Source organism: Poromitra crassiceps (assembly GCF_964638095.1).
Source record: "Poromitra crassiceps genome assembly, chromosome: 10".
Taxonomy (NCBI): Eukaryota; Metazoa; Chordata; class Actinopteri; order Beryciformes; family Melamphaidae; genus Poromitra; species Poromitra crassiceps.
In genome coordinates, this window is record NC_139631.1 from 37,143,931 (window position 1) to 37,171,848 (window position 27,918).

Here is a 27,918-nt window from a genome sequence, read left to right on the forward strand (position 1 = left end):
TATAACAGGTACTAGTGTGACATTCAGAGGTACAGTGGGGGTATAACAGGTACTAGTGTGACATTCACAGGTACAGTGGGAGTATAACAGGTACTAGTGTGACATTCAGAGGTACAGTGGGGGTATAACAGGTACTAGTGTGACATTCACAGGTACAGTGGGGGTATAACAGGTACTAGTGTGACATTCAGAGGTACAGTGGGAGTATAACAGGTATTAGTGTGACATTCACAGGTACAGTGGGAGTATAACAGGTACTAGTGTAACATTCACAGGTACAGTGGGGGTATAACAGGTACTAGTGTGACATTCACAGGTACAGTGGGGGTATAACAGGTACTAGTGTGACATTCACAGGTACAGTGAACAGGTACTAGTGTGACATTCACAGGTACAGTGGGGGTATAACAGGTACTATTGTGACATTCAGAGGTACAGTGGGGGTATAACAGGTACTAGTATGACATTCACAGGTACAGTGGGGGTATAACAGGTACTAGTGTGACAGGGACGTTTCTCAGTGTAACTGTAAGGATGTGCCTGTAGAGGACAACTGACCGACTACAGACAAGGAAACCGAAAAACGGCAACATAGAAACAAATTGGACTGTGCAGGGAATAATGGCAAGGTGAGATACTGTACAACACAGTCACACATCAGACAGGAAGATACATGAAGAGAGAAAGAGGACTACTGTCTGGGGGGTATTTTTCACTGGCCGAGACGCAGAGTTGAAAGTCACATCGTCACAGAAGATATCAAAATCAAAGATGGTAGATGGCTGTTGTCACGGGGGGAAAAAAACGCATATCTCCATTTTTGGCGAGTTTTGTCTTTGAACTTCCATTGAAGAATTATATGGTCGTCTTGTCGGGTTTGAGGAAAATGATTGGACACCTCGGCTTGTGGTGCTCAAAGGGCCAAAAAAAATACATTTGAAAAGCTCAACAGCATTGTCTCTTTCCAGAAGTCATGACCTGGTTACTCATGATAATCCACAGACCTTGTTGTGAGCAGTTTCAGGTGGGAACTATTTTCTTTCGAGCAAATGACACACCCACTAGCTGCTGTAGTAGCGTTTTTCTTTTTTCTCTATCACCACGAGCCGAGTGCCATCCAGCGCCATTGTATTCGAGAGAATTGCAGAAACGTGAAATCTCTACAGCCGATATCTCCGAAACTCTGCAACTCACAAGTTCCTCCCACAAGCTCTTACTTTCTTCTTCTTACTTTCTCACTTTTGAGATCATGCTAGTGGTCCACTATATCTGTAACTTAGTGTTAGCATGGAGCATCCAACAATCTACTGTGAGGAGACATGAATGGTTTTGGTGTCTATTAACAGGTAAGCTGTGCCGACAGGACAATCGACCAAAAACCTATTCTATGAATTCCATTTTAGGTACAATTAATCACAAGGAATGGGGTCAGAACGTTCACAAGACAAGGAAAGGCAGAAAAGTGTCACGTAAGGCAAAGGTCACAGGTTTGATCCCCACAACATCGGTGTCCATCAACAGCTTACAGTATGTGAAAGCGTGTTGTAATCCATTCTAAATACAAAGGGGGTCAATCCAAAGTCAGGACAGTGGGCAGGTGGGTTGATGTTGGAGAACACAGGGGGGGGATCTTGTGTGTTTACTTCAGAGTGTGTTCATTCTGCCGGCAGCGGCTCCTCACTGCCCTCTGCTGGGGTGTTTGGGTCCAGGAAGTCTGGGTGCTGCAGCTCCTTCAGGTACTTGACGGGAGTGAGTATGTGGGTGGAACCTACAGTACATGGGGACAAAGCCTGACAACTCTAGAGGTTTCTGGTTCAAATGTTCCTCACACCCCCTGACATCAATGCCCCCCCCCCCCCCCCCCCCCCCGAAGAAATTGGCTCTATACGATAAATCAGCAATTATATGGTCCCGCCCTCTTTTAGGGGGAAAACACAAGCCACTCGCCGTTGACTTCAATGTAAAATAGTTGTACCGGATGAAAATGATAGAAAAATAACTGAATTTATTTAGCTTATTAATGATGCAAAGACACCATGACATGACAATATATATTACAACTCGTTTGGCCACTTTGACCCATCTAAAATCATGTGACTCGTCACATGTTACACATAGGCGGATTATGACATGACGGGCCGCTGGATACATAAAGGGCCCCCCCTCACAGCGCACATGCGCAGAATTATGGCCAGAATAATAACTAAGACTCTTGTCCAGGTTTATCCATATATCACATCGGGCGAGTGCCCGGGGGGCACCAGCCATGGCTTGTTGGGGGGGGGGACCACACATTCAAATTCAATTATTTATAAGCTTAGTCATATTTTCTTTATATATTAGGCCTACTCCGCGGCTCTTCAATACTAAAACAATATATGCATAATGTGAAAGAATCGTGATTGGTGTGTAGGTGCCCCACACCCCCCTCCATCACATTTGAATGTATCCAGTTCAAGCATTTTGTGTGGTGAGAGAAAACATGTTCACCAGAAGAACTGCTAAGAAAAGGTAGGCTGAAAACCCACTTCCCCAAGTGTGCTCACCACAGTCAAGGCTTCTCTTAACCCTGCCTGTTAGCTGTGGGTGAGAGATCTTCACAATTTAAAGATCTCTGTCTCTCACCCTTTCACTAAACTGTAGACTAAGCAGATGGTTTTCACAACTTAAAAGAGTGAAGAACGAACTGGTCGAGTTGATGCTTCTTGAAAGGTTTTCTATTTGAACTGGACGTGCGGTGTGATGCTTATAACAACCATAATAATGGATAGCCTATGCATTGCAATATACTGTATTCAGTTGGCCGCACTGATCTGATGATGGTCTGAAAAAATAAATTACAGAGCAGTAAGAATTTGGTTAGTTTTTACACCAACTTTGCCGGCTGGCGGTGTTCGGACCTTCGAGCCAATCACAGTGCTTAAAGAAGTGAGGCCCAGCCAATGGGCACGCCGGGCACAGTTTAGTCTGAGCCATGGAGCTGACCGATTGTGTTGTGAAATAATCAACAAGGATGGTTGGTGTCCGGCTGATTGCAAAGTTGTATGTCTGCGCACAATTGCTGAACTATCTTTTTGTTCAAACCATGGTGTGTGGTAGGTGTTAGTGAACATGGTGTAAAAAAAACAATTTCAGCTCAGCACCAACGCTTCAAGTGCTGTGATGTCACAATGTATATGACCTCATTAGCATATTGTGGAGAGCTGTGTGAAGATGACATGATCAGTGTCTATGACCACATTAGCATAAGGTATATGACATAATCAGTGCTTAGCATAAAAGGTCTGACATCATCAGTGCTTTAGTGATAATGTTGATGAAGACTGGGAGAACATGATGTATGAATGGGGGGAAGGGGAATGGGTAGATGTACCCATGGCTATTATAGGTTCTGTGATGATGTCATCAGTGAGTGATGTATAATTCCAGGAGTATCTTGTATGTCAGTGTGTCAGCGCACAATCATTGTGATGTCATCAGTGATGCAAAGTTAACAAATTGTGCACAAAGTTGTATGTCTGTGCACAATTGCTGAACTTTGCATCATGATGACATCACAATGATTGTGTGCAGAGTTGTATGTGTGCACACATTTGCCCAACTTTGCATCATGATGACATCACTCACTGATGACATCACAATGATTGTGCGCAGACATACTGAGAGAGATTCCTGGGATAGATATGACATCGCTATAGTAGTGACCTGGCCATCAGGTCGAGCCATCTAGAACTGTATTACCATCTGTGATTTATGACATCATCAATGTCTGTGACATCACTTTGACACTGTGAACCACTCCATCCTCCTCCAAAGGCTGCGCCAACTGGGTGTTGAGGGCACCGCACTGGACTGGCTCACCTCATACCTCACCGACAGACAACAGTTCATCTCCCTCTCCGGTCACTCCTCCACCCTCTCCTCTGTTTTGCAGGGGGTCCCTCAGAGCTCAGTCCTCGGCCCCCTGCTCTTCATCTGCTATATACTCCCCCTTGGTCACATCATCCGTCAATTCAACCTGGACTTCCACTGCTACGCCGACGACACTCAGCTCTACATCAGCACCAAATCCCTCCAGAACCCACCCCTCACCCACATCGAAAACTGCATATCCGCAATAAAAACCTGGCTAACCCACAACTTCCTACAACTCAACAGCGACAAAACGGAACTCCTCCTCATTGGCACCAAATCCACCCTCAATAAAACCGGACCCATCACCCTCACCATTGACGACTCCAGCATCACCCCCTCCCCCCTGGCTCGCAACCTTGGTTTCATCCTGGACCCCACCCTCTCCTTCGATCCCCACGTCAGCTCCGTTGTCAAAACCTCATATTTCCATCTCCGCAGTATCGCCAAAGTCAGACACTGCCTCTCCCCCCCTGCTGCTCAATCCCTCATTCATGCCTTCATCTCCTCCCGCCTCGACTATTGCAACTCCCTCCTCACCGGCATCACCTCCCGTTCCCTCCATAGACTCCAGATGGTTCAAAACTCAGCCGCCCGCCTGCTCACTCACACCCGGTCCCGCGATCACATCACCCCTGTCCTCCACTCTCTCCACTGGCTCCCCGTCAAGCAACGTATTGACTTCAAACTACTCCTCCTCACCTTCAAAGCCCTCCACAGCCTAGCCCCTCCCTACCTGACTGACCTCCTCATCCCCCATCGCCCCTCCCGTACACTCCGATCCTCTTCTACTGCCACCCTCATCATCCCCCCATCCAGACTCAAAGCCTTTGGTGACCGTGCTTTCTCCCGCGCCGCACCCCGACTTTGGAACTCCCTCCCCCAGACCATCCGAGACTCTCCCTCACTCCCCACTCATCTATCAGAGCTCTGCTCAAACCCTCAGTCTTGTCCTTCATCGCGTGACTCTTGTGCTCCTCTTCATCCCCCATTGCAGCGATCCTGGCTTCCTCTTCCTCTTGTAGAAACTGGTGAAGCTTCTTAAACTCCTGCTTAATCTGCCTCTCTATGCGTCGGGCCTGGACCTTAATGTGCTGTAGGTGTGCATGTATGTATGTATGTATCTTGTCCCAGACTCTGAAGCTCAGGTTGTCCAGGTGTTTGGCCTCATCTATCAGAGCTCTGCTCAAACCCTCAGTCTTGTCCTTCATCGCGTGACTCTTGTGCTCCTCTTCATCCCCCAGTGCAGCGATCCTGGCCTCCTCTTCCTCTTGTAGAAACTGGTGAAGCTTCTTAAACTCCCGCTTAATCTGCCTCTCTATGCGTCGGCCCTGGACCTTAATGTGTGTTGATGTTTTATCACAGCTTGTTTTAACTTCATTAAACAGCTTCAGCTTCTCCTTGTGATGCCGTGCAGCATTGGCAACACAAAACTGCACACACACAATCAGGCACAGACACACAACGAAGAGCTTGACTTTCTCAGAGAGCAGCATGTTGTCTGTGCTGTGAGCAAGAGCCATCCTTTTATGACCTCAAATCATCTCTATCTATAGATGCAGACGTGTACATGACATCACTGATGATATCATGTCATAACGTCATGATGTCATAATATCACAATGTTATGTCATTTTTAAGCGTTGCAGTCGCTTCTATAAGTCACGTGTGTCCTTGCGTCCGTTATGGCAGGGAATGTCCGTCTGTAACCTAAGTGGTGGCCAGAGTGGTGATTGATGATGTCATATTAGTAAAAAAAAACAGCATGCAAATGCCCCCGACTGATGATGTCATACCCACTGACGATGTTATGCCCCACAATCACCGATGTCACGCCCCACAATCATCGAGTGGGCCAGTTGTGACTGATGATGTCCCACTGATGATGTCATAGACCTTGTGACATTTTCAGTTATGTCATTATACATTGTGACATGATGTCATCAGTGAGTGATGTATAATTCCACGAGTGTCTGTCTGTATGTCAGTATGTCTGCGTACAATCATTGTGATGTCATCAGTTAGTGATGTCATCAGTGATGCCAGGTTGACAAATTGTGCACAAAGTTGTATGTCTGCGCACAATTGCTGAACTTTGCAACTTTGCATCATGATGAAATCACAATGATTGTGCGCAAACATACTGACATAGACGTGAGTGATGTCATCAGTGATGCAAAGTTGGCAAATGGTATGTCTGCGCACAATTTCCCAACTTTGACAAGATTTTGATTATTTTGATTATTTATTTATTTTGATGATTTGATTATTTTCTTTTCATTTAATTAATTTAATTTCCATTTCCATCTCTAACACACACTCAGCAGCACCTACACGCTTGTTGCCAGAAGAAGACAAAGAACATGTTGTTCTTTTTGTGCTGTTCACACTAGGCCAGGGGTCCCCAACCTTTTTTGGCTTGAACTTTGACTTTCCAAAAAACGAGGGACCCCCTGAGACGTTCAAATTTCGGTACAACATTGGTAATATCATCAGTGACCTCATCACTGACATCATCAATGATGTCACATGTAACAGTATGCTGACAGTATTCTGACTTTAATCTGAGAAGTCTTGAAGTAATGCACTCATTACTTTTTTTAAGTGCCCCAAGAATTTTGTAAATGCCCCCAGTTTTTAGACAGTGGGGACAAAAGTTGCCCCCAAAAATATTTTTTACATTTCCTACACTGCTAGTGTTACGATAGGACCGGAAGTGACGGGGTGGCCGCCTAACTTCAAACACGTCAAACAAAAAAAGTGCACCTACTACACAGACATACATTGCAAAATAGGCGAATAGAAAATACATTATAAAGCGGTTGTTACAAGTTAATGATTGTACTAATACTAGTACTAATTATTCATCAAGTTCTTATCAAAACAGAGTTACAAAGTGATTTACAAAGTTAAACAAAAATGCGAGAGGGGGGGAAAAAGCTGACGACAAGAGACAAGAAGCATGGACAAGATGCATGGACAGCGTTTTGGAAAATGGACTCTTCAAATGCAAAAACAATAAGAGTATACACATCGCAAATGATCCGAGAACTTCTAACAGCTATACAGCCCCGGCCGGAGAAATCAATACGAGTGTTGTCTTCAATGAAATCTGAACTGGCTTTGGATTGGATTGTTCTGTTTTCCCTTCCTTCCACTGTCCCTGGGACTGACACTGCATCCACTCCCTCTGACGGCACCACAGCATATCAGCTCTCTGACACATAGTGATGAATGCTATTACAGAGACTGCTGACTCAGCCACAGAGACAAACAGGACTATCAGATTTCCACCACACAGCAAGATCCAAACACTGAGCAGGATTGATCCTGCTTTTATCGCTTCATATCATGATATTGCCAATTCATGCCGGTGGACAAAAATGCTATAAAATGTGCAGGTATTGTCAAAACCCCTTTACGTAAGATGTCATGAATTCTATATCTGATGAGAAATACTGCTATAGAAAAATCTGAACTCGGAACTCGTTGGAATAGCGTGATCCTCCCACGTGCTATGTCCTATCGGTGAAGCTTCCCCTGTCAGGTGAAAAGAAGCGGCTGGCTACTGCCCATGTCTCGGAGGAAGCATGGAGCCAGTTTCGGCTCTCCCCAGATCGGCAGAGGGTGGAGCCAGGATAAACAAATTAAAATTAGCACTAACAAGGGATAAAAAAAAATCGGGCGGGGGGGTTATGATGCAGGTTGACTTATGACATGTTTATTGTAGAATTCCCTTCAGCAGTATTACACTGGTTGTCTATATGGGAAGCCATGCACCTGACCTGACCTGATTCTAATGAGACATGTTGATTGGAGTCCACGTAAATATCAATTTGTTTTTAGTAGGAGTATTATTATTAGTAGCCATGCTGTTTCAGAGGCATATGAAAGGTAAATACGGGGACAAATTCAGGATATCTGCAACTTCACTCCAAACAAATAGTCCTATTGCTATTGGAGTAAGTGTACTACAGTATTACCATCATTGTAAGTAAGTAATAGTAGGTAATAATATTAGTAGTAGTAGTAGTAGTAGTATCTTCCTGGTGTCACATGATGGTCTAATGCTGTTTCAAAAAAAACATCAAAACCAGCGAGGAGTTTCACCGGCAGGACATCGGGCTAATCCACCCAATACTAAATGCCTCTGCTGCCGCTGTGAAACAACATCATCATCAACAATGCTAGCTCGACCGCTACGCATTGAAAACGATTGGCTCTGGAATGTCCCTGCTTGGTACTTTCGGTGGTTGGTTCTAAAAGGTAAACAGAGCCTTCTCCCCCCTGCTATACCAGAGTGCCAGCCAGTATACAGCCAGACTCTTCCCCCGTTGTAGGGAGAGAGTCTGGCTAGTGAGACTAACACACAGACAAACCTGAGTCGATCGAAACTCTAGTAGCTGCTGTATTTTGAGCCAACTCACCGACAATGGCCTCCCACTTGCCGTTGGCTTGGGTGACCTCGTAGACGCAACGCATCTCACTGTACGTCATGCCTCCGATGATGAAGACGAGGATCCTGGGCCCCGTCTTCATCTCTGTGGGGCCCTTGTTCTTGTGCCAGTTACCATAGCGAGCGCTGCAAGACCAGACGGATGGAAACAAAAGAGCGTAAGCATCCCCTGCGACACAGCATTGAAGTCAGCCACTTCATTATTGTACAGTACCTGGAGGGGGCGCTGGACTTGGAGGACGCTTGTCGTTGGGAAATGTACGGATACTGCTTTGGGTCAAGTTTGTCCTCGATGGCGTCCTTTGGGAAGACAAGTTCAAAGTTACAACCTAGGAACAAACTTCCTCAAGTTCAATTTCCAGTTCTTATACTAAATAGCATCCGCTGTAGGCCTTACATGTTGTTAGAGAACCATACACTGCAAAATATGTCCATCGTAGCAGGCATTTAAAGGTCCAATCCGTAAGTTTGGGGGGGAAATAAATGTTCACAAATTGTTTTTTTTATTACCAATGAGTGAATGCTCCGTTATGTAATAAAAAAAGAATTAGCCCAGCTGCATCTCTCTGCGTTCACCCATGTGACGTTCTGCGCGTTCACGAGCCTGCCTCGTACTGGCTCTGGCCCGGAAATACACCAACGAAGAAGAAGGCTAATGTTACGTTTGCTAGCTAATGTAGTCAATGAATGTCAGCAAACAACCAACAACACAGAGTCCAGTAAAGTAAAGTCCACACAGAAAAAGAAAGAAATATTTATCTAGTGAAGTCCGTCTGGCCAGACAGCAGCAATGTGATCGACGTCGGAGGGGAACTAGAGTCAGGGCTGTGTTTTTGGTTCATGGAGGGACCTTGTTGCTTGTAGCTGCTGTAATGTGGTTTTGGCCGGATATAACATTAGCTGCTAACGCGGAGCTAATGGATTTACCACCCTGGTCAGAAGCTCTGCTTATAACAGTACCATTGTAACAGCACATCTTGTCTGGATAATGCAACAGTCGCAAATATGCCTAACGTTATTACCGTTATGCTTATGGTCATGGAACATTGTTTGACTGATGCTAAACGTGCCTAACTAATAGAGATAATAAGTAACAGTAAGCTCCACTAATAATGTTACCGTCTTGTGTGGATAATGAATGTAACAGTTGTAAATATGCATAAGGTTACTACTGTTATGCTTATGGAAGATTGTTTGGCTGTTCAGTTTGGTCGCGTCCAGCTCACATCAACCCCAGGCATTAGACTGTACCGTATAATATAGGGGGAACAGGCTATTTCCTGGCTCATGCTAACGTGAGTATCCACTTCCCCGCAACCAAGGCAACCCAAAACATGACCAAACATGCCACAATAACGTCCGCTAATTCATCCAGAATCCTTCCTGGCCATCTCAAGGCTGATCTGCCCGATAAATTGTCCAGGTTGCCGTTTTTTCAAGTGACTTTTATGAGCTAATGTTGCAAAGCAACCAACACCCCTGCTGTTACTCTAACGGCCACCGGTGTTAGTAATAGTTAGAACTTACGGATTGGACCTTTAATTGAATTTTTGCTTCAAAATGTTATTTATTTTTTATTCAAGTGTAATATTCTGACAGTGAGACAAAAAAGACATCTAAAAGATCGATAATTCCATTAATTTCCCATTTTTGAAAAGACGTATTAATATCTTGAAACAAGGCAAATCCTACCAATACAGTATCAATAAAAGTACACTTGATGCAAGAAAATTCTTGGAACAAGTTGTTTTGCACTGCAACACAATTGTATCACCTGTTTTAAGAAAAATCACACCAGACGCTAGCTTATCATAGCAGTATACCATGTACATATATATCTATATATATATATATATATATGGTATACTGCTATGATAAGCTAGCGTATATACATATATATAGCGTATATATATATATATATATACAGGGGCAGTCTCACTGAGAGCCATGCTCTCTTTTTCAGGAGTGCCCTGTTCACATTCACACACACATTCATACCTGGAAGGTGACCAGTACAACCACAGTGTAATCTGCTGGCCACTGACCAGGTCCACTGGAGCGGTTGGGGATAAGGGCCTTGCTCAAGGGCACCTCAGTGGTGGTAATGAGGGAGGGGCAAGCGCTGCCTTTTCACTTCCCCCACTCAGATTTATCCTGCCGGTCCCGGGGATTGAACCGACGACCTTCCGGTCACAAGCTCGCTTCTCTAACCATTGGGCCACCACTGCCCTTAAACATCACACAAAATATATATACAGTATACACACACATATACATATATATATATATATATATATATATATATATATATATATATATATATATATATATATATATATATATATATATATATATATATATACACACACATATACCATACTGTGTATATATATATATATATATACACACACATATACCATACTGTAGAACAAAATCCCAATGACTTGAGCATCAAAAATCCAATATAATCCCAGTAATAATATGGGAATAGCCTATAATATATATATGATACCGGATGAACATAGTGTATCATGAAGTACCACTATAACGACACTAGAGCACCAGGCACTATAGGAATATTACTAGTTATAATATATAGAGGATACAAATACCATAAAGTACTATAAGGTTACTATAAACACAGTATTGAGTACTATAGAAACACTGAAGTTCCTAAAGAAATATAGTGACACCATAAAAATACCATAAAGTAGACCTAATAAGCGTGCTCCTCTCTCTTTCTTTCTCCCTCTCTCTAAGCAGGTTACAGCGCCTGCCCTGTGCCCAGCCCCCGTGCAGACAGTAATGCTGAATTTGATAACGCACAAAGTTAAAATTGCATGCTTAGTGGTAACGGCAGCTGATCCAAGTTGGATCAAAATTACTTTTGGCTCTTTTGTCAAATCTACTACTACAGTACGATGCAGCTGTAATGCCTCTAAGCCCTCGATATATTGAAGTTGTCAGTGAGATATTTTCAGTGCCAAAAGGACACAATGAAATCATGACGCATACGTTTGAACTAACAAACACTGAAACTGAAAGCCATAACGGTAAAAGCACGCTTTTGTTTGCTGCCAAAAGGGTGTAACTGCACTCGTGCTCATTTGATACCAAGCAAAACCCCACTTTTGACACTGAACACGCCTTGTGGGTGGAGGATTCTAACAGCACTTCTTAGGTCAACTCAAACTGCGTGCTGATGTAAGGAATGCATTGCAGCATGATCACATCATTTTTAGTGTCCTATTCATATCCTAATTCATATTCTAGGTCATTATTAGATGAATGTAAATATGTTAATATCCCCATTAAAAAATAAACGAATCAAACGTAGGCCTATAGATTCAAAGTGTTATCTTATAATGTTAGGACTTGTGAACTGGTCAAGATGAGCTCCGATAGTGAGACTGCCGGTAGCGGAAGTTATCCCTCAGTGTTACAGTATGAGGAGTACGTTTTACAGGTCTTTAGATGTGTCCCAGGACACATCAATATGTGATGTGTTCTGGGACACATGCAAAAAAATGTGTTATACTAGCATTGCACTGCAGTCTGCCTCTTTTAGGACCTGATTGTATATGTACTGTAGACAACGGGGCTTGGCCTAGCTACGCCATCAGCAACTCAGGTAGGCAAAGTGGGGATTTTCCACAGGAACAGAGAGCTTTTTATAAGGGATGTGTGTTTTAATCTCCTCCCTCCTTCCACTCCACCGCTTTCACCAGCGTGTTCTTTGATAGTAACAGTAAAGTAAAGCTCCAAAAGGAACATTTTCAAGAGAGTGCTTACAAGACTTTTTCTTGTGTGTGAAAAAAGGAAGTGAAACACTCATAGCCACGATGCAAAAGGATATTGTTTTTTCACGCTTGTCTTCACTGTGGTCAGCACCTCTCCAACACTGGTGCACGTTCCGCCTCTCTTCAATCCTACAAGATCTTTTTTTTTTTTTTTGCAGAATATACCTTTAAAGATACACACACACACACAACTGGAGACACACATGTCTGGAGCAACTGGCGTGTGGAGCTGGAGCAGGGCATGCACTGGGCATGCTTGCTACGCTTACAGTGCGCGCGGTCACAAATGTCAATCACCTAAATGCTATAAAACTTGTCAAACATATTTCATTGCAGGATGATGTTGTCTTCCTGGACTAGTACTTTTACTTGTACTCGAGTACATTTTCACTAAAATAACAATACTTGTACTTGAGTAGGATTTGTCGGTAGGCTACTCCTTCCAGCTCTGGCTGAGAATCCTTTGACTTCCATGCTGTGTGATGCGTGCGGCGTGCCCGATGTGGTGCACCCGGGATGTGACATCATGCACGTACAGTACCCGCCCCCGATTGGTCTATGCTCTCATGCCACAAACCGACATCTCATGCTAAAACGGACGGACGGACACACATGTCCCTTACAGAAGCGGCTGCACTGTTTAAAAATATTTGAATACTCAACACTAGAATATACATGATCAAAATATAGTTATGGTGGATATTTATTATTATTATTATTATTATTATTATTATTATTAACTATAATAATAATAATAATAATACTTTTTTCTGCAGTGAAAGATAGTAAATGGAATACTCAACAACTATCAACTTAAGCAAGGCACGTACAGTACAGTACAGTACAGTACAGTACAGTACAGTACAGTAACCCCCAGTTGCTCCAGTCAGTGGACAGCAGCAGAAGACCCTGTGGTGTTATTGACCAGCATCCAGGTGAACATAATAAGACAGCAGTACCTCCATGATGTCCTTGAGGAGTGGCGTCCAGCGGGAGAGCTGGTAGGTCTGCTCACTGATGCGCTCCTTGCGGTCGGCCTTCTTCGCCTTCTTGGCGGTGCCCTGCAGAGAGGCCTGCTGATCAAACACTCGTGCTTTCTCTACTCCCATGGCAATGCAGCAACTCACTGGTTGGCAATGCTGGGCATTACGTCAATCAAAACCAATCAGATTCCCGTCTCGCGATGGTTTGTTTGCGCGAGGCATGCAATATGCTGTAACTCTCTCCATGCGTAATAGAGTGTACTCACTCGTGCGAGGACGGAGAGAGCTGACAGATCGTCTGTGGTGCCGACGACCCTCCGCGTTATGAAGGTAAATAGCCTATGCTGATTGTCCAAGAAGTTTTCTCAATTCATTTCCCTCTTAATTGCGATGTGATAAAAGTTTCTCAGTGAGTTATAGTTGATTGCCTCACTGAATTATCTGCTAATACCCAATTTTAGCAGCATAATTTGATGTCTAGGCTGTGCATAATGACATCTCCAAAAGGAATTCTACTTTGCGCTGCGCTGCACGGAGATTACGGGTGCGCTCCCAGCGCAGCGAGGTATTTGCACGTAAGAGGTCCTTTTCAAAGCTCTTAGCGCAAAGTAATTGCACGCTGCTGACGATAGGGTAACGCCATCTATCCCACATTTTAGCGCTGAAACGCCTGCTTTGGCATGTGGCAGCCAATGCTCAGTAGGCCTACAATTATCACAGGCATGCGCTTGTGTCCGCCCCCAATTTGCATTGCGTACGGTGTTAAACAGAGGTGTAGTGCTATCTAGAGAAGTGGGGGAACGCACCTATATGGGGAGCACCTGCACACGCACAGGTCCCAACAAAGCCCCCCCCCCCCCCCCCCCCCCCCCCCCGCGCGCGCACGCACACACGCTAACGTTCACGCAGCCTATTCATTAATTAATCGTTCGGGGCGGGCAATCGCTTATATCAACGAATTAAACGAGTAAACTCACGGATTCCTCAAGTGCTGCGACCACTGTCACTGATTTCAGATTCAGATTTTATTTCGCCCCCCACACACACAAACAATTGACATGTTCAATCAACATCAAGATACAAATGTGTGGAGTGCCAGGTCTCCAAAGAAGCTACTTAAAGCTTATAGCAGGAGCCTGAGCAGGAAGACTTAACACAACTTAAATACAAGTTACTGCATACTGCATACTGACACACGACTAACTTGTGTCCTCTATAAACACTGCAGAAGCCCGTGACATTTGCAGCTCTGAAACTAAAATACGTATATGGGCACAGCAGAGCAGAGTCAGTTCAACACAAACAGCTAAACAATCTCTCAACCAGCGATCACACAAGTTGCACAAGGCAACTGGCATCTGGCGATGCAAATTGCAATGGGGTGATTAACGCTAACTTTTGATTCAACCGCGTTGAAAAGAAACACGCTTTTAACATTGTTTCTTCATGCTTGTAAACGTAGCCTACCTTTTTAGCAGCTGGTCCGAAAAATGAAAGGATGTTTGGCTGCCTTTTTTTCATCTTTACTTGTTATAGTGAGGTACTGGTGGAAAAAAATATATTTTGATGCTGAAAAAGCCAGTATGTTTCAGTATAGCTTTTATTAAACTGAAGTTTCCCCCGCGCTGTAGCTAGTTAAGGTGGAATGTTTCCTTCTTTCTTCAAGCCGCGAGTTGATGCTGTGTGAATAATTCAGCCCACCTTAAATATAGTTAAGGTGGAATGTTTCCTTCTTTCTTCAAGCCGCGAGTTGATGCTGTGTGAATAATTCAGCCCACCTTAAATATAGGACGAATGACAACGTTGTCAAGTTTCACACACACTGACACACACAAAACACCCCTTGGAGAAGTATGGGAACGCCGTTCCCACGCGTTACACCGGGACTACACCACTGGTGTTAAACGAGCGCAAACGCTAAATTAGCGCTTTTGGAAAGATAGGGCCCACAGTCTTTTGCTTGCTCTCGAAGAAACAAGTATGCGGTGCATGTTGCTTTTAGACGGTGATCTGGAATCGGTTTTGTGATCCCCACATGCCCTTCCCTCTCATGACAGGGACAGGCTATCTGCTGTTTAAAGGTAGCTGGAATTTAATTTAAGATTTAAAGGCCAAACTGACAAGTGACAAACCCAGATCATTTCTGACTGAACATAGTTAATGTTCTGAAACTGTTAAATTGGCAGGATTGGAAAACAACAGGAAATGAATAGTATGAAGTCAAATTGTGTTTAGGAAAACCAAGCCAATAGGATGCATTGCATATTACTACTAACCCTATTCTGCAATAATCTAAGAGTAGTCGTGCAGCGCAAATAAACTATTATTGTGGGGAAAGCATAATAACTACTTTGGCTCTCTACTGTTTTATGTTTATTTTTTATGGCAATGGCAACGGCTTTTGTGATAAGATGTTCAGACTGGGTCAGCTGGTCCTGGGTCAGTGCAGCTCACCTCAGAGATAATGGGCACACCCAAGTGGGCCATGTTGGAAATGATGTCACTGTCCTCTGGTGGGATGTTGGCATGCTGGAGGAGCTTACAGAGGTTCTCCTCGGTCACACCTGACACAGACACACACACGTGCAGCACATATTCAACCCATACATGCAACAACACACACCAGTGGATACATGCGCACAAACATGCATGAAAGCATGCACATTCACACATACAGTGCATGCGGCCACAAAGAAAATGGAGAATGGATTGTCAACGTTTTGTTCATGTTCTAAGTGAGGTCGACACAGTCAATGCCACACTGGTGTGTGTGTGGCTGGCTGGCTGGATGGCTGTCTGTCTGTGTGTCTGTCTGTGTGTCTGTCTGTGTGTCTGTCTGTGGACAGATTTTGTCAATGCGATAGCGTCAAAACCGTGCAAGATGCAGTCACGAAACTTTATAGGTGTGTAGTTGAAATCACAATGAAGGCCGAGTTTGAAGATGGGTGTGGTCCAGTTTGAAGATGGGTGTGGTCCAGTTTGAAGATGGGTGTGGTCCAGTTTGAAGATGGGTGTGGTCCAGTTTGAAGATGGGTGTGGTCCAGTTTGAAGATGGGTGTGGTCCAGTTTGAAGATGGGTGTGGTCCAAGCAATTACGACCCTGGCACACATTCGTTTCAAGTCACATCGTTTTAAGCCATCGTGGCAGATGTGATCCCATCGCAAGATGGCCTCTAGTTTCCCTTAAAATCCTTTGAATATCCCCTTGTGATTGGCCAAGTTAATCAGTTCTAAGATCCCTTGTGATTGGCCAAGTTAATTCAGTGCTAAGTTCCCTTGTGATTGGCCAAGTTAATCAGTTCTAAGTTAGCCCATGACCTACTTGTTGTACAACGTTTTGTGCAAGTCCGTTCATAGTCAGACCCAACATCTTACGTCAGCACGCTTCCAGCGACAGAGGATGTGAATCACAAGTCAGCATTTTCTGTTCAAATCTGATTGGCTCGGCTGTTACAGAAGTCCGGCTCTCTGCGTGCATTGGTGCACGTTCAAAAATGTACCACCCCGCACCGAGTTGTGTCACGCAAATAAGGAGGTCCATGGTTGGTCAATTCATATGTCTGTCACGCATTTTGTTTTGGTCTTAGGGGGGGGGGGGGGGGGGGGGCGGTTATTAACCACTTGTCAAGAGTTGTGCCCAGGATGTAGATTATACAGCTGGCAACTGCAAGACTGATGATGTTCATAACCTTTTGAGACATCCCGCTGAGTGACAGACAGACAGACAGACAGACAGACACAGACAGACAGACAGACAGACAGACAGACAGACAGACCTAGCAAGGTACTCAAAAACCGCTGCAATACAGTAGGTGTCTCCAGGACCACATTTGCCATGATGACACACACACACACACACACACACACACACACACACACACACACACCACTCTTCTTTTTCAGCAGTGTGCGGTTCTTTTCTTCTTCTGTATTGCCAGTATAATAGGACCACAGATATATATAGTATAGACTAGTATAATAGGACCACAGATACTGTAGTATAGACTAGTATAATAGGACCACAGATATATATAGTATAGACTAGTATAATAGGACCACAGATATATATAGTATAGACTAGTATAATAGGACCACAGATATATATAGTATAGACTAGTATAATAGGACCACAGATATATATAGTATAGACTAGTAGGACCACAGATATATATAGTATATAGTATAGACCAGTATAATAGGACCACAGATATAATAGTATAGACAAGTATAATAGGAGCACTGATAAAACCAGCCAGTCTCACCGTTCTTAAGGAAGATATAGAGCAAGATGATGCGGATCTTGTCAAAAATAGTGACGTTGGCATCCAGGAGAACGGGTACAATGGCCCTCATGGGATCCTTGATCTTTTCTCCCTCTGGGTCTGTACCCATCGCCAGATCCTAAGGACAATGTAGGTGGTAGAGGAACACAAGAAGCACACATTTGTTCAATTGGCCAAATCCAAACCCAAGTTAGAGTGATTTTCTAAAAATTATATTCCACCAACAGAATTTGATGTGAATAACTTCCAATCCATTTAGGTTTTCCAGTGCGGGTCCCTCGTTAATGTTTTGCTTGCACCTGTGGTACTTCCTGCAATGTAGTGGTCCCTGGAAAAGTGGGGCTACTCTTAATCACTCCCCCCAGACTTTTTTAGTTGTGGGCCGCATACAGAAAAATATAAGGAGTTGCGGGCCAAACAATATTAAGCGCGGCAGTTTTCAACCTGTTTATGCTGAAAGCAGGTGTGGGGGGCGGGGGGGGGGGGGATAGACCAGAAAACCTTTGTGCCATCAAAAAAATAATTTCCACTTAAATAAATATATGACACATAGTTTATTGATGTGCTCACCTATTACAATGGGTATTTCTGTATGTTTTCAAATATTTTCCTGTGACAACAGGTTAAGACAGATATAAAAATGGAAAAAAGAAAAAAAGCTTCACCGGCAAAAAAAATTAAAAAAAATAAAAAGAATTGGTTTGCTAAATTCATGGCGGGACACTCAAAAATGGGCAGCGGGCCGCAGTTGGCCCGCGGGCCGTAGTTTGGCCACCCCTGGACTAGACTGTGTTGTCACTCTGTGGTGAAAGGGGCTAGACTGCGGTGCATCTGGTGGAAACAGCTCTGGCATCCACCTTGCAGCCACGCAATGCTTCCTGATGGAATCTTCTCTCGAAAATCGATAATTGATCGTTAAGGAATTTAATCGATCGTGTGGAATTTTGATCGATTATTATTATTATTATTTTATTTTTTTGCGGACTAGGTTTGGGTGGAATTCGTTCCTCCTCGCCCCACTCCATTGCACAGCGTGAGGTGGAGCTTCATATAGTCTCTAGTTTTCTGGCTGGGCACGGGCCTTTGTGCCAACAAAACTGTTTTAAACATGGGGAATTCACACCGGCATGCGCCGGGGACACAAACAAACGCACCCAGCGGTCTGCGGACCTCAGTGAAGCTCAGGCCTGTTGATTTGACTCTTGTGCTGTCAGCTAAGCTGGAAGACGCCGATTGCCTTACATCATGTAACCTGACATGTAACATGTTTGTCTACCTGGCCACAGCGCTAGTGTCTGATATTCTTACTACACAGCGGCATCGCCATTATAGCTGGCCGAGAACGCGCAACGTTATTACCAGACAAGAGTAAAAAAAAAAATATATATATATATATATATATATATATATATATATATATATATATATATAATTATTATTATTATTATTACGCTATCGATAATCGATAATTGATCGTTAATTTTCCCGATTTTCGATTATGGAAATTGTTCAAAATGAACAACCCTACTGCATACTGCATAGTAGAGATCTGTTCCTCAGGCTGCTTTACCTGTTCTACACGGCAGAGTTTGTCCACAGTGCCCTGGTAGCGGTTCATACAGTCCTCAGCCAGGTGGAGGTGAGTCGAATACTGAAGTCAGAGAGGATAGACACTGTCAGTGGCAGCGTGTACAACCAGTACTGCTGTATAATAAGAACACAATCACAAGTGAAAAGAAAACCATTTTCTTAGGGTTCATGTAGGTGTAGTCTCGCTTGCCAATGGCAGAGCTGATACCAGCAGCCTGTTCCCACGCAGCCAGACTTCTCTCCCAGCAGGGAGGGAAGTCTGGCAGGCGAGACCAATGTAGGTGTGGAAAATGTGGGAAATTACTTTGATCATTTCCAGATCGTACAAAGTTTGGAAATTGCACAAGGCTGGATAAGTATGGAAACAATTGTTGTTCAATCCCAAAAGACCTGCACTTATGGTTGGAAAATACTGGCAGTACAATAGTGATAGTTGTTGGGAGCAATCATCCATATACGTCTATTTCACATCGCACCCAAATCAGGCATTTTGTGTCTAAAATGCAGGAAGTAAAGCAAGACATGATTAGGTCCCCGGGAGTGGACCAGGCAGCTGTCCCTGCAGTGGAGGAACAGCAAACTGGATCTTCTTTACGCCTGTTTTACTTTTTGCCTTTTGGAAACAAAATGGCTAATTGTGTTTGTTTGTTTGTTCGTCACTTCCCGGAGGTAAAGGGTCACGCAGTGATGATGTCACACATTGTTGTTCCCGGAAGTTAGCCAGTGTGTGCAGAGATTGGAGAGCTTAATGTAGCAAGCAGGATAAAGCAGGGCTAACTGTTCGTCGTATGTGTGGCACGTCCAGTGTTGTAAGTTCAATCAGGACACTACAACAGGTTTCTCCACTTTCAAATAGTAGATTAATAAAGTGCTACGGTGGCGCACTGTCAGGGTCGGGTGTTTGATTTCCACTGGAACCACACATGCTAGAAGTGCATGAAAGGATCCCCCAAACAGCATGATGATCAAAATCAATATGCACCAAACAGCATGATGATCAAAATCAATATGCACCAAACAGCATGATGATCAAAATCAATATGCACCAAACAGCATGATGGTCAGAATCAATATGCACCAAACAGCATGATGATCAAAATCAATATGCACCAAACAGCATGATTTTCAAAATCAATATGCACCAAACAGCATGATGATCAAAATCAATCTGCCCCAAACAGCATGATGATCAAAATCAATATGCACCAAAAAGCATGATAATATGCATCAAACAGCATGATAATATGCACCAAACAGCATGATGATAATCAAAATCAATATGCACCAAACAGCATGATGATCAAAATCAATATGCAGGTTTAAAGATGGACAATAACACATGGCTTCCTACCGTGCTGAGCTCCTTCTGATACTGTGGCATCTTCTTTAACATCTGAGCCAATTCCTTCATGTTGGTCTGAAAGTAACAAAGTAACAGTCAAAGCAACAAATCACAGATATTGTAATTGTGTAACACTGTAGCTTTTTAGGTCACTATTTTGAAGTCAGAAATTTTACATTTACTTGACAAGAGTTTGACCTTGCTACATTTGAAATGACATCCATTACAGAGTACAACTTTTATATTCTCTCCATTAGCATTGCATCAGAAAATGCCCAATAGTTGGGCCAGTAAAAGGGGAAGAAATCTGCATCACACTTGTGCAGGCATGTGGGGGAAACCTTAATCAACTGTTACATTAAACACTGAAATGTATCCATGAAAGTAGCTTAGTTAGCATTAGCCAAACACCACCTATCCAGCTACAGTACAGAAGGTTTGCGTTTGCCTGGTCGTTGCTAGTAAGTTTGCTTGCTAAAGCGTAATTTAGACTCGGACGTGAAAGCCCTCGCCGTGCTCGCTGTAGGATTACGCCATGCAGCTCCACAAACAGCAGCTGATGACGTGAACAGCGCAAGTCTACTATAATCCAGATGGGGAGATACAGGAGAGAGTGAAAGTTATGACCAAGTATATGCACTACTACATTCTCTCCTTGGCTAACTTCTAGTCATTGAAATCATTGTGAAATCACACAATTACTCATTTTGGGTATTTCTTCTTCCTTTTTTAAGCACAGATTGAATAATAATGTGAATTTCAGACTCTTATTTTTAGAATGGTCAATATATTCATTAATGTGTAATATTGAACTCTCTTGTCCCTTTTTGCAGCCTATGGCCGTGTGTCCATCTAGCGTTATTTTCTGACCGTTAAACGCTGGGAGTACGCTGGGGAGCGCTGATCTCAGCACACAATATGGAAGGAACCAGTCTGAAAGTAACGTCGTAGCTAGCTTGATAGCTGACAGCTAACATTAGCTAACAACACACATACAGTGATTTAGCTCAACACTCACCAGAAATATTAAGTGTCTGGCCAATCTGCTCCCACAATTGAGCCTTTGTGTCTCGGTTGCGATAGTTTCTCCATATGATTAGTTGCCTGAAAAGGAGCGCCCGACACCAGCGTCTTTCTGAAAAGTTAAAATATTTTCAGCTGGGAGCGCTGGGAGTCGGGCGCACAAAAACGCCGGAGCGCTGTGAAAATAGACGCTGGGCGCAGCGCACTTTCTCTAGACGTCCATGTGCGCCCGCATACGCTCGCTCCTCATTGGAAACAACTGAAAAAATACGCCGGAGCTGATGAAAAGACGCTAGATGGACACAGGCCCTATGGGCGAAATTATATGAAGGACTTTTATTTTGAAAGTGACTGTACTGTACTGTACTGTACTGTATTTTATTTTGAAAGTGACTGAACTGTATTGGGGACAGTGGAGTAAGGCACCACACTAATGGAGTGTGAAAGCAGAGCTCCGTGTCCTCTACCTTTTCTCCAGTGTTCATCTTTTTGCTGGCAGAGAATTCTTTCAGCGAGCGAGTCACAGCCCTGTGCAAACCAATGAGACAGAGACAGAGAAACAGTGAGAGAGACAAACCAACGAGACAGAGAAACAGTGAGAGAGACAAACCAACAAGACAAAGACAGAGAAACAGTGAGAGAGACAAACCAACGAGACAGAGAAACAGTGAGAGAGACAAACCAACGAGACAAAGACAGAGAAACAGTGAGAGAGACAAACCAACGAGACAGAGAAACAGTGAGAGAGACAAACCAACGAGACAGAGAAACAGTGAGAGAGACAAACCAACGAGACAGAGACAGTGAGAGAGACAAACCAACGAGACAAAGACCGAGAAACAGTGAGAGAGACAAACCAACGAGACAGAGACAGTGAGAGAGACAAACCAACGAGACAGAGACAGAGAAACAGTGAGAGAGACAAACCAATGAGACAGAGACAGAGAAACAGTGAGAGAGACAAACCAACGAGACAGAGACAGAGAAACAGTGAGAGACAAACCAACGAGACAGAGACAGAGAAACAGTGAGAGAGACAAACCAATGAGACAGAGAAACAGTGAGAGAGACAAACCAACGAGACAGAGACAGTGAGAGAGACAAACCAACGAGACAAAGACAGAGAAACAGTGAGAGAGACAAACCAACGAGACAGAGACAGAGACAGTGAGAGAGACAAACCAACGAGACAGAGACAGAGAAACAGTGAGAGAGACAAACCAACGAGACAGAGAAACAGTGAGAGAGACAAACCAACGAGACAGAGACAGTGAGAGAGACAAACCAACGAGACAAAGACAGAGAAACAGTGAGAGAGACAAACCAACGAGACAGAGACAGTGAGAGAGACAAACCAACGAGACAGAGACAGAGAAACAGTGAGAGAGACAAACCAATGAGACAGAGACAGAGAAACAGTGAGAGAGACAAACCAACGAGACAGAGACAGTGAGAGAGACAAACCAACGAGACAGAGACAGAGAAACAGTGAGAGACAAACCAACGAGACAGAGACAGAGAAACAGTGAGAGACAAACCAACGAGACAGAGACAGAGAAACAGTGAGAGAGACAAACCAATGAGACAGAGAAACAGTGAGAGAGACAAACAAGTAGAAAAAGGAAAAGGGAAAATGGCTTGGTGAATGAAACGTGTTTTATTCATTTTATGCCGTTGGTGGTAGAGGACTTGAATATTGATGTCGCTCCTGTGGGTATGTGTGTGTGTGTGTGTGTGTGTGTGTGTGTGTGTGTGTGTGTGTGTGTGTGTGTGTGTGTGTGTGTGTGTGTGTGTGTGTGTGTCTCAGACTCACGTGGACACCTCTGCGATGTGTTTGTGTCTCAGAGTCAGCCACAGGTCGTCGTCTTCATCCAACAACACCTCCTTCGTCCTCACCTCCCCCATCCCGGTCGTCTCAAACCTGACCGTGAGGGAGAGAGAGTGAGAGAGGGAGGGACAGAGAGAGAGAGAGAGAGAGGGAGAGGGAGAGAGAGGGAGAGAGAGAGTGAGAGTGAGAGAGGGAGAGAGAGAGGGAGAGTGAGAGAGAGAGAGTGAGAGAGGGAGAGAGAGGGAGAGAGAGAGGGAGAGTGAGAGAGTGAGAGAGAGTGAGAGAGGGAGAGGGAGAGAGGGAGAGAGAGAGAGAGGGAGTGAGACCGTAACTGATCACTCTTTGCAAGTTGTTCTGGATATGAACTTCAGCTGGGTGCAAAAAATATACAATAGCAATCATGGAAGTTGGAAACCCTCGTTAGTGTTTTGCTTGCACCTGTGTTTACCCTGCCTTTTCGACACAAAATGGCCCCCGTGAAAATGGTCTAGTGGCCTTGGCGCAGGTCTGCACTCTCTGAGTGCACTTCTAGTTTCAAGATACTGTATTATAAATCGTGAGAAAAGTGAAACGCCATTGTAAACAAGAGGAAATACCCTTGAACATGTTTTTACGAATATGAGATTAAAACACAGTGAGCAGTTGAACTTGGGACTTTCTGCTTCTAGAATGGTCTTAAAACACCACTGATATAAAATACAACAAAATGAAAGAAGGTAATTTGTGGTTGTTTACTTGTAGACGTCGTTCTCGATGCCCAGCAGATCATAGCCCATGGCCTGCAGGGTGAGCTCGTGCAGCAGAGGCGACACGGGATCAAACCCACGGTCCAGGATCAGCAACTGAGTGCGAGATTTGTCTGGACCCTAGATGCACACAGAACAGACACTGTTGATGCTGCTGCGGACTTCATAGCTGTATGTTGTCATTTATATGACTATCTATTTTATTCACCTTATTCACCACGCCCACTTTTTCTCTCTTCCGCGTTCAACGCAAACGTATTTGTTCTTCCGGTTCAGTGCTAGTTGCCTTCTGTGGCTAATATTAGCCACTAGTTAGTTATGTTATATGGCAGTAAAATGCCACTGAATGACCAAATTGATATAACTTTTAACCATTTCGAGTAACACTGTTTCCATACGGATCACCAGCGTTAGTTTGTTGTTTATAACGTGGCTATATTCATCTCGGATGCGTTATTTCGAATCGCACATAGGTTTACGCTAAAACGCACATAGGTTACGCCTCGAATCGCACGCAACCTATGTGGGTTTCAGGACGCAACAGCCTCGACTCCACTAACGTCATCTTAAGAGCACAATATTCCTGGAATGCAAGTTTAACTAAACAGTTACATGTCCTCTCCATTCTACATAAAATTAAGATATTACGGGTTGTTTTATTTTGTATGTTACAAATGTATTGGCCAAGATATGTTAGTTTATGGGGGAGTAATTTTGCCACTTTAGGAGCGGAGTGTGCGCGGCCATTTTGCCTGCGGGGTTTTTGGCAAGTCAAAACGGAAATACTATTACGAAATGACGTAATGCGGAAGCGTCCATGTGTGGACAAAGAATAAGGTGAATATACGGGTATAATTCCAATACTGTAGTTTTTGGGTCTTTCCTTGAAATTCTTCATTCAATATCTCTAAAACAGAGGAACAAGTCTGTAAAAGTCTGTAAAAGTGTTCTGATTTTGACAACCAAGGACATCTGATATCACCTCGCAGCCTTCAAAAGGTTTCACTGCAGTCAAATGAAACCCTCATGTCCCCAAAATGTCCGCTTTGCAGGAACTAAGAAAAACAGCCTTGTTTTCAGTTTTTCCATCATTGTTGAGTTTATCCAATGTGATGCACGTCACCCAATGAGTCAGACCTGAAGCAAATATTTCCAAGTAATTCTTCGCATTTACTTTATCCTGCTTTTTGTAGCAGATAGGTGCAGCAAGAAGGTCGTGGGTTCGATTCCCACCCGGGATGCTGTTGTCACTGGGGGTATGTCTCCCCATGCCTTCGGTGCCTGGTCCCCAGGTGGGCTATCTCGTCGAAAGGGCCTTTCTGTGTGGAGTTTGCATGTTCTCCCTGGGTTACTTTCCTCCATATAACAATATGGTGTCAATATGGACCCCCACTAAAAACATGCAGAAGATTGTTTTCTGACCAGCGGCGGTTTTAAGAAGTTGGTCCCTGGGCGCTTCACTGCAGCTGCCCACCGCTTCTGGCCTGACCATGGAGGAGGACGAGCCAGGATGGGTCAAACGCGGAGGACAAATTTTCATGGAGCCTCCAATTGCATGTGTGTGTCTGCCGTGCATGGTGTGTCGTCTGTGACAAAATAAAGACGGGGATGGTCCGTCCGGTTTCATGCCAGTAAGTTTACACAATCACTAGAAGTATTCTTCCAAGTATTTGAAAGTGTATTTCTCCATACTTCTCTGTGATCGAGAACTCACTTGACACTATCTGAAATGTCCTGATGTGCTAAACTGGTGATGATACATCTGCTCCACATACCGGTAAATTAAAACCAGAGGCGAAGACTCAAGTCACGTAGTCTCGCTGGCCAGCCTCCCCTCCCTTCTGTGAGAGGAGTCTGGCTGCACGAAAACAGGCTGCTGGCATAAGCCCTCCCCTGCTCTACAGCTGCTCTCCCATTGGAAGCGTCGATTTCAAACGCTGACGGATTTCCGCTCCCCGCTTAAGAAGCTCTGTCATTGGCTCCGACCATGTCAATCAGAGCGGCTTCCGCTCCCTCCTCCCTGTGTGTGTCGCTGTAAATAGTGCCCTGCCGCCGCAGTGAAAACAACAATGCTAACTAGCTGGCCCCCACAACAGCCTGTTCTCCCTGCTACCCTCAGGGAGAAGATACAGGGTTCCAAAGGCACGCACAAATCGCTTGAGGAACAGTTTCTTCCCGCAGGCCACGAGACTCCTTAACATACACAAATAATGTAGTAGCCGTACTGTACCGCACTGTAGCTGCTACCATAACGTATGTCTAATGTTTGTATGTTTAATAAGGAATATGCTATTTGCACCTGTATGTCAAATACGCCGAATTTAAAACGCCGAGTTTAATTGTATGTTTAATAAGGAATATGCTATTTGCACCTGTATGTCAAATACGCCGAATTTAAAATGTTTAAGCACGTCTAAAGTATGCACATGACATGTGCACCTATGTGCAGTGAATATGCCACTGTCTCTGACTTGTCTTATCACTATACTGCCTTATTGCTTGCTGTGTCTCTTGTTGTTCTTGTTGTTTTTGCACTCATATGCCCTGTCACATTTGTACTATGTTGTAAACGGAGTCCTCAGCACAAGAATTTCACACGTGATACTTGTACCATGGAGTGACAATAAAAATCTTGAATCTTGAATCTTGAATCTTGGCAAGCTAACGGCAGAATCCTACACGCTAGCTCGTTGCTACAAGCTGAAAATGGCAAGTTGGATTGTTGGAAACTATTTTCCAAGGGCACTGCCGCTAAGCTTGAGACTTGACGTGACTTGAGGGTTTTGGTGATGGACTTGAATTTGACTTCTACTTTGATGACTTCAAAAGGCTTCTAAAGTCTTGACGTGAGATCTTGTGTTTGTGTAAATGACGTAGATTGAAAGTGAGAGTTGTTCCAGCAGACGACTGAATTAAGATGATGTGTTCTGAATTTGTATGGAGTGATTGCATTTATTGAAGTGGAAACTGATTATAGAAATCAAAATGTGTGATGCTCTTACCAAGTTTCTATTAAAACCCTATTGCATTGAAAAGTCTGTCAAGATATTTTGTTTTCTTTAAGATATTAAATTGATAGTGGAGTCTTGACTTGGCGTTTTACATTTAGACTTGGTGGTTTAAACATGCTAAGAACAACAATGCTAAGAATGACTTGGAAATACTGCTTGAACTGGGTCTGGAGAAAGTAAAGTAGATCCACGTCCCTACCTCTCCCATGGTGGGGTCGTCAGCCTTGTAGCCGTCCAGCTTCTCCTGAAGCATCTGGGCCAGGGTGGCACAGTCTTTGTACTCCCTGGCCCAACACACAGACACAGACACACACACACACACACACACACACACCCACACACACACACACACACACACAGCATCACAACAAGTTCAAACGTGAACTTGAGAAGATGTTTTTAGTACAAAATGTCCAATGACTGACAGCTGAACTTGATCATTATTATTGATTATGAATCATCTCGTTTTCAAGGTGGTCCTTGGAACACAAATACATCTACAATACAACAAACGTAAATAAAATTGCAGGTACAGGTCACATACAGATACGGCTCCTCCCACACACTCGCCCACACAAACCACCCGCCCCCCTCAAACCCTTTATATTGAATTAAAGGATGGCTTTACCGGTAATCAACCCACTTTGTATCATATATCATCTCGGTAATAAGCACATGGGCAGTGTTTTGCCTTCTCTCTCTGTTTACCTCAAGGAGAAAAATGCTCCTGCTCCTGTCTGCAGAAACTCCGCCCCCACCGCCTGCAAGTCATTAAGGCTCGTTAAGGCTCTCAATGCGATTCTCTGCGGATGTGCGCATTATTATTCAAATGTTTTTATTGGTTTTTCAAAGTACTCCGTTCTCCAAATTAACACAAACAGAACAGGACAAAACAAAAACAAACCCACAACAATACCAACACTACTCAATAAATCAAAATCAAT

The 27,918-nt window shown here is 43.9% G+C and overlaps 1 protein-coding gene across 1 annotated transcript in view; it reads right to left on the reverse strand.

The window, feature by feature from the left end:
* Nucleotides 1-27,918, reverse strand: part of stxbp1b (syntaxin binding protein 1b) — a 48,790-nt gene that overhangs the window by 1,709 nt on the left and 19,163 nt on the right. Inside the window, exons 8-18 of the mRNA XM_083644174.1 lie at nucleotides 27,174-27,258; nucleotides 23,953-24,083; nucleotides 23,203-23,310; nucleotides 21,857-21,917; nucleotides 20,376-20,441; nucleotides 19,005-19,085; nucleotides 17,414-17,552; nucleotides 15,606-15,715; nucleotides 13,128-13,229; nucleotides 8,583-8,668; nucleotides 8,340-8,494 (exon numbers count right to left, since the gene is read on the reverse strand). Coding sequence (XP_083500300.1) covers nucleotides 8,340-8,494; nucleotides 8,583-8,668; nucleotides 13,128-13,229; nucleotides 15,606-15,715; nucleotides 17,414-17,552; nucleotides 19,005-19,085; nucleotides 20,376-20,441; nucleotides 21,857-21,917; nucleotides 23,203-23,310; nucleotides 23,953-24,083; nucleotides 27,174-27,258 — 1,124 coding nt within the window. The remainder of the gene's footprint in view (nucleotides 1-8,339; nucleotides 8,495-8,582; nucleotides 8,669-13,127; nucleotides 13,230-15,605; nucleotides 15,716-17,413; nucleotides 17,553-19,004; nucleotides 19,086-20,375; nucleotides 20,442-21,856; nucleotides 21,918-23,202; nucleotides 23,311-23,952; nucleotides 24,084-27,173; nucleotides 27,259-27,918) is intronic.